At 35.9% G+C, this 13,927-nt stretch overlaps 1 protein-coding gene across 3 annotated transcripts in view; it reads right to left on the bottom strand.

Moving 5' to 3' along the window:
* LOC140759692 (DNA polymerase eta) overlaps nt 1–13,718 on the bottom strand; it is a 46,836-nt gene extending 33,118 nt beyond the window's left edge. For all 3 annotated transcript variants that reach the window (XR_012104257.1, XM_073096322.1, XM_073096324.1), the window contains exons 1-8: nt 13,534–13,718; nt 8,503–8,623; nt 8,296–8,407; nt 8,004–8,171; nt 7,724–7,888; nt 7,312–7,415; nt 6,982–7,101; nt 5,508–5,631 (exon numbers count right to left, since the gene is read on the bottom strand). Coding sequence is in view for 2 of the 3 variants with exons in the window: in XM_073096322.1 (XP_072952423.1) it covers nt 5,508–5,631; nt 6,982–7,101; nt 7,312–7,415; nt 7,724–7,888; nt 8,004–8,171; nt 8,296–8,407; nt 8,503–8,623; nt 13,534–13,609 (990 nt within the window). In the remaining variant the exon portion in view is untranslated. The remainder of the gene's footprint in view (nt 1–5,507; nt 5,632–6,981; nt 7,102–7,311; nt 7,416–7,723; nt 7,889–8,003; nt 8,172–8,295; nt 8,408–8,502; nt 8,624–13,533) is intronic.
* Nucleotides 13,719–13,927: the final 209 nt, after the last annotated feature.

Below are 13,927 nucleotides of genomic sequence, written 5' to 3'. Positions count from 1 at the left end.
CTACATCAGGTTCGCACATACAGAGAGTGTGAAATGTGCGTTCAAACGCCACGTTCGAATGCACGTGCGAACGCCTACATTGCGTTCGCACATACAAAAAACGTTAAATGTGCGTTCGAACGCGATCGGGCACGTTCGAACGTGGTAAGCGAAAATCTACTATTTTAAGGTTAATAATTGTCATTTTTGAATTATTTGGTTAGCCTCTAAAGGTGTGGATGGCAACTATGAAATTATGATGGAATGAATTAAGTTTTGCCCTAGTCTCCATCTTCTCTCTCGTTCTCTCATTCCCCGGCGTTGTCGCTTCTAACCTCCTTTGACCGGCTAATAACCCTAGTCCCTTAAGGGCGGCCCACTCCTCCCCCTTCTTCTAATCTATCTATCACCTTGCCCTAATCCCTACCATCACCCATAACCCTTCCACCTTCACGTATTCACCGATGCCACCTTATTACCGCCGGTTTACTATCAACCATCATTACATAAGATCTCGTGTATCTATCCACGGATCCATAGACAAACTCTCTAACGTTCATCTACTTCTCGGGCGATATCTCGAGATCCCGCCGTCCAATTCGCCTGAAACTAGATTTGTTGGAAAGCTCTTTTCCGGGGCTACCGCATATCAAAATTTCATGTTGATCAGACGGCTACATTTTTCGGGATCTATTTTTAAAGTTCCGTGTCAGATCCTGTCCAAATCTAAAAACGGAATCGATCAAGCACTAGCCTAAGGGGAGATCGTATCACGAAGCCTTCCCTTTCACAGCTTCGAGCAGTAACCGACAAAGCGGCATGTTAGGACTGTTTTGTTCGCAATGTCGATCCTATTATATTTTTCGCTTTCTGAGTATGTAAATGGGGTGCCAACCCCATGTCTTTTGCATGTTTTTGAGTATCTTTTGGTTTCCTTCAAGAGCTCCTTGCGAAGCAGCCTTAGGATCGCAATATTAGTGTCGTTGCAATACTAGTTTGGGATTTTCCCCGCACATGCCTATAAAACTCATGGGCCAAAACCCAAATGGGGCTTACTTTCAAAAGGTAATGCCCCACAAACCTTTGAACCCCCCAGGTTGCAGAATTAAGGATGCTCATACTTAATAGTATAGGAGAACTATCGAAAAGCATTAAGTGAGCCAGCTTTGCAACCGAAGTGCCACTAGTTCAATGGTGTTCATTTTGCCCTCGATGGCTATCCTGCCCCTTTAAATTTTTTGTCGTTGGCATATCTTGTAACTTCTTTTCCAATCAATAGAGAATTGCAAACTTGTTTGCCAAACATTGTATTTTACTTATCTTTGCTTTGTCGCAATCCAAAATAGGTGCATCGCTTGTGAAGTGAACGGCTGACTTAACTTTGCTACTTGAAAGTTGAGTGCCGTGCAGTCTTTATCTATCTCAAAGACTTAGTCCGTAATAGGCAACTCTGAGGTATCCCTTTAGATGATCCTTCCCCGTCGAGATTTTTTTTTCTTCTTCCTTTTCTCCTTCTCTCTCCCTTTCGCTGCCAGCTTTGCTTTCTATGTTCTTCACTGCTACAGTACTTCACACTTAATTACTGATTTACCATAGCAGCGAAAGGGTTTGATTAATTAACTAAAGAAGCAGAGTTTGATTAATTAACACTTAATTACTGAATCTAAAATAGAAGACAAAACCAATTTAATATCTACCAATTTTCCTCAAAATATGGTGATCATGATGACCACAATTTAGCACCAATAAAGAAAGACTTAATAATAGGAAATTTACAATGGTCTAAGGGAAGGTTCCAAGTATCAAAATCGAAATCGAGATCGGCTGTCCAATGAAACGATATATATCAACAGTATATGAAGTCCGTATCAGCCTGTATTTTAAAAAAATTTAGAAAAAAAAATAAAAGATATAAATATAAATTATTCATATATAATGTTTAAAAGCTAAAAAATAAATATTATTTTCTCAATGTCTTACTCTCATTTTCTACCGATCACATTCCCTCCCTCACACACAAATTAAAAAACATTTATTACCCCCTCTCTTACTAACTCTCTCCCCCACTACCTCTCTCTCCCACTAACTCTCTCGTATCAAACTCTCTCTCCCACTATCTCTCCAATTTAAAAACACTCTCCCTCTCCCTCTCCCTCTCCAACCCCCTCCTCTCTCCCTCTCTAATTCCCTCCACTCTCTCTCTCTAGCACAATTACTCTTCCTAATGTGATCCAAGTCTAACTAGATTGAATCATGAAGATATTGGGCTCAATTGATCGAGTCTATTTATTTTTTAACTAATTCATGATGTAAATCTTTAAAGCAAGTCTGATTAAGTCAAGTAAGTCTTTAAAGAAGGTCTAATTAAGTCATGTAAGCCTTTAAGGCAATCTTAATTTAAATCGTATAAGCCTTTAAGGCTAATCCTAGTAGAAATTATTGTACCCCACCTATATATATATATATATATATATATATATATATATATATATGTGGGATGAACTTTTTTGTTAAATCATTCAAGCATTGAGAAATTATTTTAACCTTGAATTTATCTTTAGGAATAAGAGTAAATTAATCTCCCTTCATCACCACCATCGCCCATCATCTTTCTCACCATCACCACCACCATCATCCCTCCTTTCATCCTCTCCATCTACCATCATCAACTCGAATCGAAGCCTACACTCCCTTGTTGTGAATCAACTCTAATCGGTCTGTAACAATTTGGCATTAGAACCATTGTTATCCTTCTACCAGATGACAACCACACGAGGGATAGCTACAAGAGTAACTGTGGAGACTTCTACGTCTAGGAGTCCACCACCGGCAACGACTAGCCCATTACTTGATAACACAATTCCACCACCAGAATCGCCGACCCCACCACCATCATCCCTTCTTTCATCCTCTCCATCTACCATCATTGACTCGAATTGAAGCCTACACTCCTTTGTTGTGAATCAACTCTAGTCGATCCGTAATAATTTGGTATTAGAACCATTGTTATCCTTGTACTAGATGACAATCACATGAGGGATAGCTGCAAGAGTAATTGTGAGGACTTTTACTTCTAGGAGTCCACCACCGGTGACGACTAGCCCACTACTCGATAACACAATTCCACCGCTAGAATCGCCGACCCCACCACCATTGACAACTCAGCTAGAGGCGTTGCAAATTTTGCAATCAATACAAGCATTCATGGCAGAGATGGTGTCCACTACTTGCGAACTCTGTGATGAACAGACTCCACAAGCATAAATAGAAAGGGGCACTGTAGCTCGCGGGTCGATGAGCACTGAACCGGTTGAAGAGCATGATACCCTAGGATTTGGGGTGAACCCATCCTTTGAGCGTGCACACCAATGGCCAACCCCACTAGGTTTAGGTGCACAAGAAAGAGTTCGACGCACTAAAACCAAGGTTCATTGGATCAATCAATCTCGATCAGGATCGGCCAATCTAGATCCCAATCAAATGGCAGGGATCAGCCAAGATTAGCCAATTTTGATTAAACTATGCTAAATTCATTAAGGATTTGACCCGGATCCACCTCGGGGACATCAATTATTGATGTCCCCAAGCTAGAACACTCTTTTTCTTTTACTCTTTTCTTCTCACTCTCTCTTTCACTCCTTTCTTCTTTTTCTTTCACTCTCTCTCTCTTTCTAACAAAGAGATCTAGCTTCGACGAACTTAGACAAACTCCGACAAATTCCAATATATAATTTTTTAATTTTATTAAATTTTTTCTCCAAGTTTTTTAATTTCATTAAATTTTTTCTCTAAGTTTTTTAACTTCTTTTACTCTCTCTTCTCCTTCACTACATAATTTTTCACCTCTTTTTTGTTTTCTTTCACTCTCTCTCTCTAATCTCTTCTTCTTTTTGGTAAAAGTCAAGAAATTTTTTTTCTTCTGATTTCTTCTCTCTAATCTCTTCTTTTTCTTCTGTTTAATGATTTTTTTTCCATATAATAACTCTCCAAAATCCAAATTTTTCTTTTCTGAATTTACTAAAATTGTGAGTAAATATTTGTTGAATTATTTAATTTGCTAAAATTATGATTAAATATTTGCTAAATTATTTAATTTGCTGAAATTGAAATTAAATATCTGCTGAATTATTTAATTTGCTAAAATTGAGATTACATATTTGTTGAATTTTTTAATTTGCTGAAATTGTATTTTATTTTTTCTAAATTATTTAATTTGCTAATTTTAATTTTCTGAATTATAATTTATATTTTAAATTTGATATTTGTTTAGGTTTACATTAAAATTAAAATGGCTCCAAAATAAAAGTCACAAGATACCGATATTAGCTGTGAACATTGCATTGCTCTGCCCAAACAAAAAGCGTATCAAATACAATTAGTGTGGAAATAAAATAAGTGACGATGTCAACCGTCTGAAAAAACATTTAGCTGGAAAATAAAAAATACAGTAGCTTGTACTCAAATTAGTTTGGAAATCAAAAGATAAATATTGGCTTATCTACTAGGCAAAAAGGAGAAATGCATAAAGAAAAGAGTCAAAGATTTGTCAAAAATTAATGCATGAAGAGGAGAAATAGAGGAGGAAGACAATGAAAGAAAACAGTAATATACAAAGAGATGAAGAAATAAGAAACAGTAGTGGACCTAATGGTATTTTTCAAAAGATCTAGATCAATTCATATGCAGTGAGAAAGAGAATATAGAAGTAGGTGAAGGTGAAGGTGTAAGTGCGCACGTGCCCCGCCCTCTTTTATATTTGGGGTTGTTACAGACTCTGGTCGGTCCATTATTTTTTGGTGAAATCTTTCGACGCAGATCTGACTCCATTGACCTGTAACTTTAGATACACTATTTTTTTCCTTTATTCTTTCTCGAATGAGATCTCTACCCTCTCTTTCTGTCTCTTACTCTCCTCTCTTTCTGTCTTTCTTTCTTACTATCCTCCCTCCCTTTCTCCCTTTCTCTCTCCCAATTTGTTTAGCTGATACAGCCAATCCCAAGCCACAACCAATCATTGGACTAGTTTCAACCCTAGATCGGGATGGCCATTTTGACCAATCCTACAAAGGATCAACCGAAACTAGCTTCCATGATCTGAACCAAATCTGACTGTAATAAAGATTATCATAGTTGTAAACTCTTGAAAACCAAATAGATTATAGTGCCATGAATTTATATCTAATATCATATTCTCCAGCACACCACAAAGAATGGCTTATGCAGGCATACTAACTTAGACTATATCTTTAGTCGTGTACTACATTAAAAATTGAGTTAACCCAATTGAAAATGTAACAAAAAATATAGACACTTATACGATGAGCATGAATGCTGCCCTAACTAAGCAAGCATGTTTCAATTATGAACTAGGACGAAGCAGGAGTACAATTATCAACATGAATTTTAAATGCTAGAGTCAGTTGACTTCCAAATTAACAATAGCTTCAATATCATTTAAGTGGCACATAACTATGCTTTACTAGCAAATTGTAAAGGCTTGCCACAATATTTAAAAGAAAAGACCGTACAGAAACTGTTGTCCTCAATGCTTGTGGTCCTGGAAATGTCTTTCCACAGCCATGGCTCTTAGGTAGAAGACGATCTTTGACTTCTTCACCACAAAAACCTCTTGCAATCTTCCATAACCATGTGCTAAAATGGAAAATAGAGGATCAACTCTATGGTAGATTCACCATCTTCAAAGTACATTGTATAGATCATTACCAACTAGATGACATCATAGTCACTTCAATTCCTATAGAACTTTGTAAAAACCTGATGACTAAGCAAAATGAAAGTTGGTTTTTACTCAGCTATCACCAAGATGTAGAAAACAAAAACAACACATAGTAATTGCAAGGAAATTGATATTTTCTTTTTAGAAAAGCTCATTAAGGTAAAAGAAAAAAAAATTAGTTAATCAAAAGGCATATAAAAAGAGATTCATCCTATTGTTGAGCGGAACGTAAAAGAGGAGCATGCATCAAAATGAGGCCCCCTAGAGAGGAAATGAAATAACAGATTTTTGATAGTCTCTACCGTCAGCTTGACTTCACACCAACTCTCCTCTTCCCTTGTTCTAACAGTCACTAAAGCAAGGTTGTGCAATAAAATAATGCACAAGAATATAGCTTTGATACTAAACTAATAAAGGACCATACTCCAAAATCAAATTTGACCTAGAATAGATATCAAGAAGACTTGGACCACAAAGGAAAATGCACAGAGGATAGCAAATAGAGATAAAAATATTGTCCAGAATGTTACTGCAGCAGATTTTATTTTTCTCAATAGGTGTTTAGCTGGCAAAAAAATTAGGTTGGCTGTTCTGGGCTTTTTGATGCATGTTCTGATCCCCAGGCATAATACACTCTTAGTCCAATAGATGGAGTTCAACTATGGTTTGGATCACGGGGCAATATTATACATGTCCAGTTGGCCTTAATGCAGGAGGTTGCAGACAATGGATTTGTAAGATCTAATCTAACATTTGGTAACTATATTAGAAATTAGGGTTTTGAAGCTATAGGTTTAAGTTTTAGTGTCTTAAAGATATCCAGATGCCATATCCAACATGCTTCACAGAGGTTCACAGAGATCTCAATATTTGCAATAAGGTTGATCAGATAGAGAAATATAAGCCAGACTGTATCTACTGGATATACAAGCAATGAAGGTAATAGGCCCAGTTGACAAACTGTGCTAGAATGAGAAAGTCTTCTTGCATGTTCCCGAATAAATTAAATCATACATGTTCTTCATGCTCATAAAAAGAACATATAGAACAATATTCTCATTTGATTGTTATTTTCATAAGAATTACCAAAACTCTACCATATGCAGAAAGATTGCTATTCAAACTCTGCTCTCCTTCAACTTAACCTTTAAGAAATTGCAGATTCCCCAACCATGAATATTAGATAATTTTCCATGACTATAGGCACAACTATCTAGTCTGATAACTTCATGGAAAGTAGTGGTAAATGATAGATGATACCATACCCTGTATTTATGCCATAATACTCTTGTAACTTTGGTTCAGTGAAGTTCAATAAATCACCGACTGTGTTCACTCTAAGGTCAGTTTGCAAAGAGCTGCCAAGCTTCCCTCCAAGTTGTTTCCTGGAAATTTTGGGTCAGCTGGTGATTGGAAAACCATTATAAGAGGACAGACACCGCATAAGATCATTAAAATATGTAAAACTGATAGACTTTTCTACTCAAACTTTTGAATAACATTAGTGCTGCAACTTAGAAAGTCAGAATCTGACTGGTTTCTGTAAGTGACACAAAGAAATACACCATATAGAATGCAACAGGTTGGTGTATTACATTTTCCTTACTGGCAAGGAAGCTAATAGATCCTTTACTGATGAGGATGGAACAACTGTTTGTTGAGCTGGTTTATGCATGGAACTTGCAAGCTTGGCTAACATCTGCCAGAGTAACATTAATAAACTCAATGAATATTGAATAAACAGATGCTGAAAGGCAAGCAACTGGTTAGAAAGATACTGAGTGAGAGAGAGAGATGTTCTCTAGAATATTTGATTTGAAGCAGACCTAGGAAACTAATTAAGCGATATGCTGCCAAACCTCAATATGTCATCACCTCATTATCAAACAAATCAGAAGTTAAGAAGATATACTTTAGAATACATCTTTGGAGGCATTTACAGGATATCTAGAGAAAAACATTAAAAAGAAAAATGTCTTCACTCTCTATCTTTTTTTTTTTGACTACCTTGTTGTGAGCAATACCAGCAGAGCATGTGAATTTGGTCTCTTCCAAAACTTTGGCCCGTAGCTGAGCAACAATAATAGCTCCACAGGCCAATAACTTTTCCTGATGATCAGCATCAGTTCGACAGAACCACTCTATCAGACTCCTTTCCCTGTTATTGCTATCCTAAAGATGACCAAAATCTATGATCACCATTCCAAATAGAAGAAACATGAAAAAGCCAAACAATAATAAAATTTTGTATCAAATGGGGTAGCAATAAACTAGATTGGTATCTTACACTACTAAGGCCCAGTATATTTGACTTCAGAGCCTCTTCAGTAATTGATTCCAGCATCCCTGAGGGAATTTCTAGGAGCATAGACTTAGCTGCATCAGTAAGGTCAAGATAAACTTCATCGATTGATGCACGCTCACATTTTCCTCTCATTGCTAGGATTTCAATAACCTGGTTAGGGTAGAGTCAAATTATAAGTTCACTTTAACATTAAAAGCCTTCTAAGATAATCGAACACTAATCAAAACTTTAAATCATTAAAAGGTGAATTTAATCTTATTTGTCTCTAACAAACCTCAGATCCAGCAGCTCGATAAATATTTAAATCAGCTTTGCCATGAGCAACTGGAACTTGAACCAACTGGATACTTGGACAGATCTTTTTGGCCTCATCTCCCCGCATAGATCTAAGTAAACCTCAGTTGGTAACAACAATCTTGAAAGCTAAATATAGTGGAATTAATTGATTAATCATCCCAAGATGACAAGAGTATGGACAAACCGCTTGACACCGAATTTTCGAGCTTCATAACTGACAGCAATCAAACCACCACCTTTCCAGGAATTATACTGTACCACAGCAGTTGGCAAGCCCCTCAGTTCAGGATTTCTGCGCTGCTCCACTGCAAGAAACTATATAGTTAAGAGACAAACGAGAGTGACCTACACATCATTATGCAAAAGGAATTAATAGGCTTTGTTCCATGTACTTAATCAGACTCAATATTACGTTGAAGTAAAGGATCTCCATAGAGCACCTTCGAAAATAATGATGACATGAGTAAGAGAACTGATAATGGAGTGTTTATTAATTGTTCTTAATGTCCTATTGTGTATCTTTCAGTTATTGTCCTGTATCTTGTTTGATAAAATGCACAAGGATCTTCATAAACATTACTTCAAAACAGAAGATATGAGAAATTCCAAATGTACTTTTCTAGCATAAACCATATTTTATCAATACTTTGCCATAACAAATGTCTACAATAGAATCACTTTCTGCTTCTGTTTAGGAAGGTCATCAGCCAGAAAGCCATATGGCCTAGCTACTTATTTACTGTGTATACAAATGATCTGATAAATACCAAAGAAGCACAGAAAAGAAACATCTTTTCAATACCAACACTAGGTAAGATTTTAAACCAATTGGTAAGATTTTAAAATAGACATCCCAAGTCAAAGTCAAAAGTCAATAAAACAAATCCGAATTGGTTTAGACAAACCAAATCTCAGTAGGTCTTTTATCATGACGACAAAAAAAACCTCTCTCGCATAGAGAAAATTACAAACACGTTCAAAGTTGATCGTCTTATTTCACCAAGCAATAGAAATAAAACTTACTTACAACCCCTTCCGATACTCCAACACCGTAGTCTTACGTAATCCCTGGAATAAAAACTATATAATTATGGCTCAAAGTTGATCAATCTTATTTCACCAAGCAATAGAAATAAAACTTACTTACAACCCCTTCCAATACTCTAACACCGTAGTCTTACGTAATCCCTTGAATAAAAACTATATAATTAACTACTCTTGCAAAAAAAATTGCCCCCTTTTGGTAAAACCCGAGCAAAGAGTCAATCCTCAAAACAGCGTGTGTTGAAGTTGTTTGATATCGACGAGCATTTCATCTCTTTGCAATGCTACTGGATCATCATCAGACGTAGCTCAAGCAATTGGACAATTGTGAAAGTCTCCTCCTCTAAATATAGTACATAACCTCTAAGAGGAAACTAGAAAACTCCTCTAAGATAAGAGTAGAATTCCTAGAGTTCTCCATCCAATCTATTACCTAACCTCTGGCTTTCAGCTTCTTAAATAGAGGTTAGGAACATCCTTAATTCATGTTAGGATAAGCCACAAAAAGGAATCCTCAAATTTGTTTCTAATTCAGAACCTTCTTTTGTTGTCCTGCACATGTCGTCTAGGCATCACTTTTCTCATCCAAATACCACTTAAGTTTTTTTAAGTGAATCATTCCGACCGTTTGGGTGCCCTTGTTCCCATCCGGATGAGATCCTAAAAATTGAAGCTTAAATTCTCTTTTCTTTTTCTTTTAACTAGATTTCTTTGCACGATCTGATTTTTCATATGCGACTTGAAGTCTAGGAGTCTAGCAAGGATTTCTATTCTAGGCCACATGCTAATGTAGGTAAAAACTGGCACTTCATGTTGTATCTCTATCATAATTTGACTAGCACTACTTGATAATGATTTCTTGAGTTCTTTGTTCCAAAAGAGTTATATTCTAATTGATCTTCATATGCTTTCCATTATCTAATATAAATCAATGAAAGTGCTTCACTTTGTGAATAAAAGCATCGGAAAAGAATCTGGATTCATCTTCACAATGCATAGAAATGGTCAGCTTGTCCTACAGATCAGGGTTTTGTAGTTGGAAGTCACATTCAATAAAAAGTAAGTTGGAAGCTTTCATCCTATAAAGCATGGATACTTCATTTGCCCCTCCATACCAGTATCTCATATGTATTAAATACCGAATATGGCCCACTACGTATCGAATGTGACTAGAGGAGTATCCAAATTTAAAAAAAAAGTTCCAATACGCTCTGATACGACAGGATACGGCTCTGATATACTTCTTGATCATCAAATCATTTTTCTTTTATTCTTTTGTGCATAAAACATATATTTTATATATACATACGATTATCTAATCCTTCATGATATTTTGAGGCTTTGTTTATTTGATAATAATTTAAATATATAACTTGAAAGCCATCTAATATCCAAACTAATTGTCGATTAATAGTTGAATTAGATTTCAATATTTCACTAACATTTTGTGTTTCATATCAGTAGTTTTTATAATACCATTCTAAAGTTTTAGGCATATAGATACTAAATATGTAGCTTTCTTTTCTTTTTATCTTATCATTTCTAGGATAATCATTTTTTACTATATGATTGATAACAGATTAAAAATTTATCTATTTATTTATTTATTGGCATATCCATACTGTATTCGTATCCTACTTTTAAGAATTTGTCGTATCCCCATACCATATCTCTATATCCCCATATCCCGAATCCATATTCGTGCTTCATAGCTTACATCCAACTAGTTGGCAAGATATTTGCAAGCAGTGATGGCCGTGCCAGTGGCACATGCCGTGCCGTGCCACCATCGGCACGGCACATACCGAGCGGCATGCCCCTGTGCCACTGGCACGCCCCCTATAATATTTTTAATAAATTTTTTAGGATATTTAGAGATGTTTTTGGGTCTTTGGTATGTTAATCTTTAATTTTTTTGTCTAAATATATATATTAAAATTTAAAATCTACATTATAATGTTTTATCTTTAGATTATTTTTGTAAATAACCTATTTTATTAAAGATAAAACAACAGTTGAATATAAATATTATTCAAGACATAATATGATTGAATACATTCATTAAAATTAATATTAATGATTAAACACTTCATAATATGATTGAAAACTCCATAATATACTTGAACACATAATAACATTCAATACATAATTAATAATAGTTTAATAATTAAAACTAATATCTAATTGAACGTAGAATGACAAGGAGGATCAAAGACTTCATTTGCTAGCACAAGAATAACATGAGAATGTTGCGTTAAATACTGTCGATATTCTTTAAAACTTATCCACTGATAATATTGCTCGTTATAACATCTCACATAGTCTTCATAGAAATAAGAATTTTATAATTCTTCGATGATATGATATGGATATTGAATATACACGGGAACAACCGACACAGGCACAGACACACCATAAGCATATGCAAATTGTGGATATGGAATATAATAAGGATGTTGTGGCTCTGGTGAGTGTGATCGATATGATGGTAATAATGATGAACTCATATCATCCTGTGGGCGCACCTCTCCTGATGTCCTACTACCTATAGATTCAAGTCCTTCCCTCATCTGACTATAATCATATTGAGCTTGAGATAGTCCCTTTCTTTTCTTCTGTCTCTGATAAATTCAGCTTTGTAGTTGTCTAGGTCTAGCAAATAAATTGCAATTCCAATTTTAAAAAATGACAAATAAGTTATCATTTTAAAAATGACAAATGACAAAAGTTAATTGATGGAAATAAGAAAAAGTTAAAAAAAATGGGTTCTACATGAAAGTTAATTGATGGAAATAAGAAAAAGTTAAAAAAAATGGGTTCTACATGTCATATCATGTTTGTTAACAAAATAAGTAAAGTTAATTTGATAAAGATTGATGAAAATAGAAAAATTTTAAAAAAAAATCTCTACATTGGCACATGGCTGGCACAAGGCTGTGCCGGACGGCACGGATCGGCATGGCACGCGTGCCGGTCGGCATGCCCCCGTGCCGATCGGCACGGCTCGGCACGGGGGTGGCCACTAGCACACCCCGTGCCAAGTGCCGTGCCTTTACTGGCATGACAAGTGCCGATCGACACGGCCATCCTTGTTTGCAAGTACTTACTTTTGTTTTTAATGACCAGGAGAAATATTTGGATCATCAAATGCTCATTACCTAAACTAAATTTCTAATGTACATATCATGTTTCTATGTCCTTACAAACTTCCTAAAAGAAAAATGAATAGAACTACAAATCATTTAAATGGAAATCGAAAGCCCTTAGAGTCCTGCGACTTAGTTTGGCCTCCCAAGTCTCAAGAGTTTTGCGGTACTTGGTTAACTAAACCAAATTTCCATTTATTTTAAATATATTTACTGAGAAATGTAATGAAATCATAACATCCTACAACTCTGATATTAAAGAAAGGGCTTTTTGCATAACACCACCTGAAATTGTCTTACTACAAAAAAAAGTTTTAAAAAGAATAAGTTGTTTTATGAGACAATTGCAAATCGACTCTGCATCATAACGAAAACTTTTGTAGAAAAACTCCAACTATCTCTCTCTCTCCCTCACCCTATCTCCAAAACCTCCTTGGAAGGTAGCACAGAAGCCACCATGGCCGTCTTTGAACGGAGGCCAAATTGATCACTGCACCACCTCTAGCAGAAAGATTCGAACAGGAGAGAGGTACAGATGAGAAGAATAATACATGAAGATTCTGTGCACGCTTTATAAATGCCCAATTTTTACACTTTCTTCTCAACATAACTAATGAATTACGAGGTTTTAAGATTACTTCTATCCTTCTATTATTTCTATACCAAAACATTCTTCAAAACCAGAAAAAGGAAGAGGAGAGAGAGAGAGAAAAGATACAAATGAAAACCAATTAAATGAAAAATGACCAAAAGGATAAAACGAAGATAATTCTTGCAGAAACTTTTGTTTATTATTGAACTGATAGCAGAAAAGAGACTCGTCCCAAGAATGGGACAGAAACGAAGGAACACTACTAGATTTGCTACTTCAGATTTTAAGATTTCGAAAACAAACAGGGATTCCAGTCATCTTCAGAAGCTAACATTTCGGAGCGCGGTAAATATACAAAGAATTGGTGAAATTACGACTAGCATCGAGATTTAAGAAGAAAATAGAACAGATTGGGAGCGCATCGGGGTCGTACCTTGGACATAGAAGCAGTCCATGTCAACGTGAGCGATCACACGGGGTTCTTGCGGCTCCGGCCGAGCGATCGGCATCTCGCACTAGCGCTCGCTTTCTCGATCTCCTTGCGTCGAAAACCCTTACACTACCGTTCGGAGTCTTACTTGGGAAGCGCATGGACCGGCTTCAGACCCAATTCGCGCGCCAAATACCCAAATGGTTGCATGGCAGGCGTAATTGGGAATTCTACTTAAGGAAACATACATTTATTTTATCACAATGTTTTCTTTTATATATATATAGCCCTCTTCATCAAAATTAGAATATTTATATTTCAATTCATCAAAATGTTATATCATATGCTAATCTAGTTATCAATTTACTCTTAGATATCTATCTCATCAATCTATTTT

This window comes from Typha angustifolia, chromosome 4, assembly GCF_048772165.1.
Source record: "Typha angustifolia cultivar Huaian chromosome 4, ASM4877216v1, whole genome shotgun sequence".
In the NCBI taxonomy this organism is placed as follows: Eukaryota; Viridiplantae; Streptophyta; class Magnoliopsida; order Poales; family Typhaceae; genus Typha; species Typha angustifolia.
This window is presented reverse-complemented; position numbering and strand designations above follow the sequence as displayed.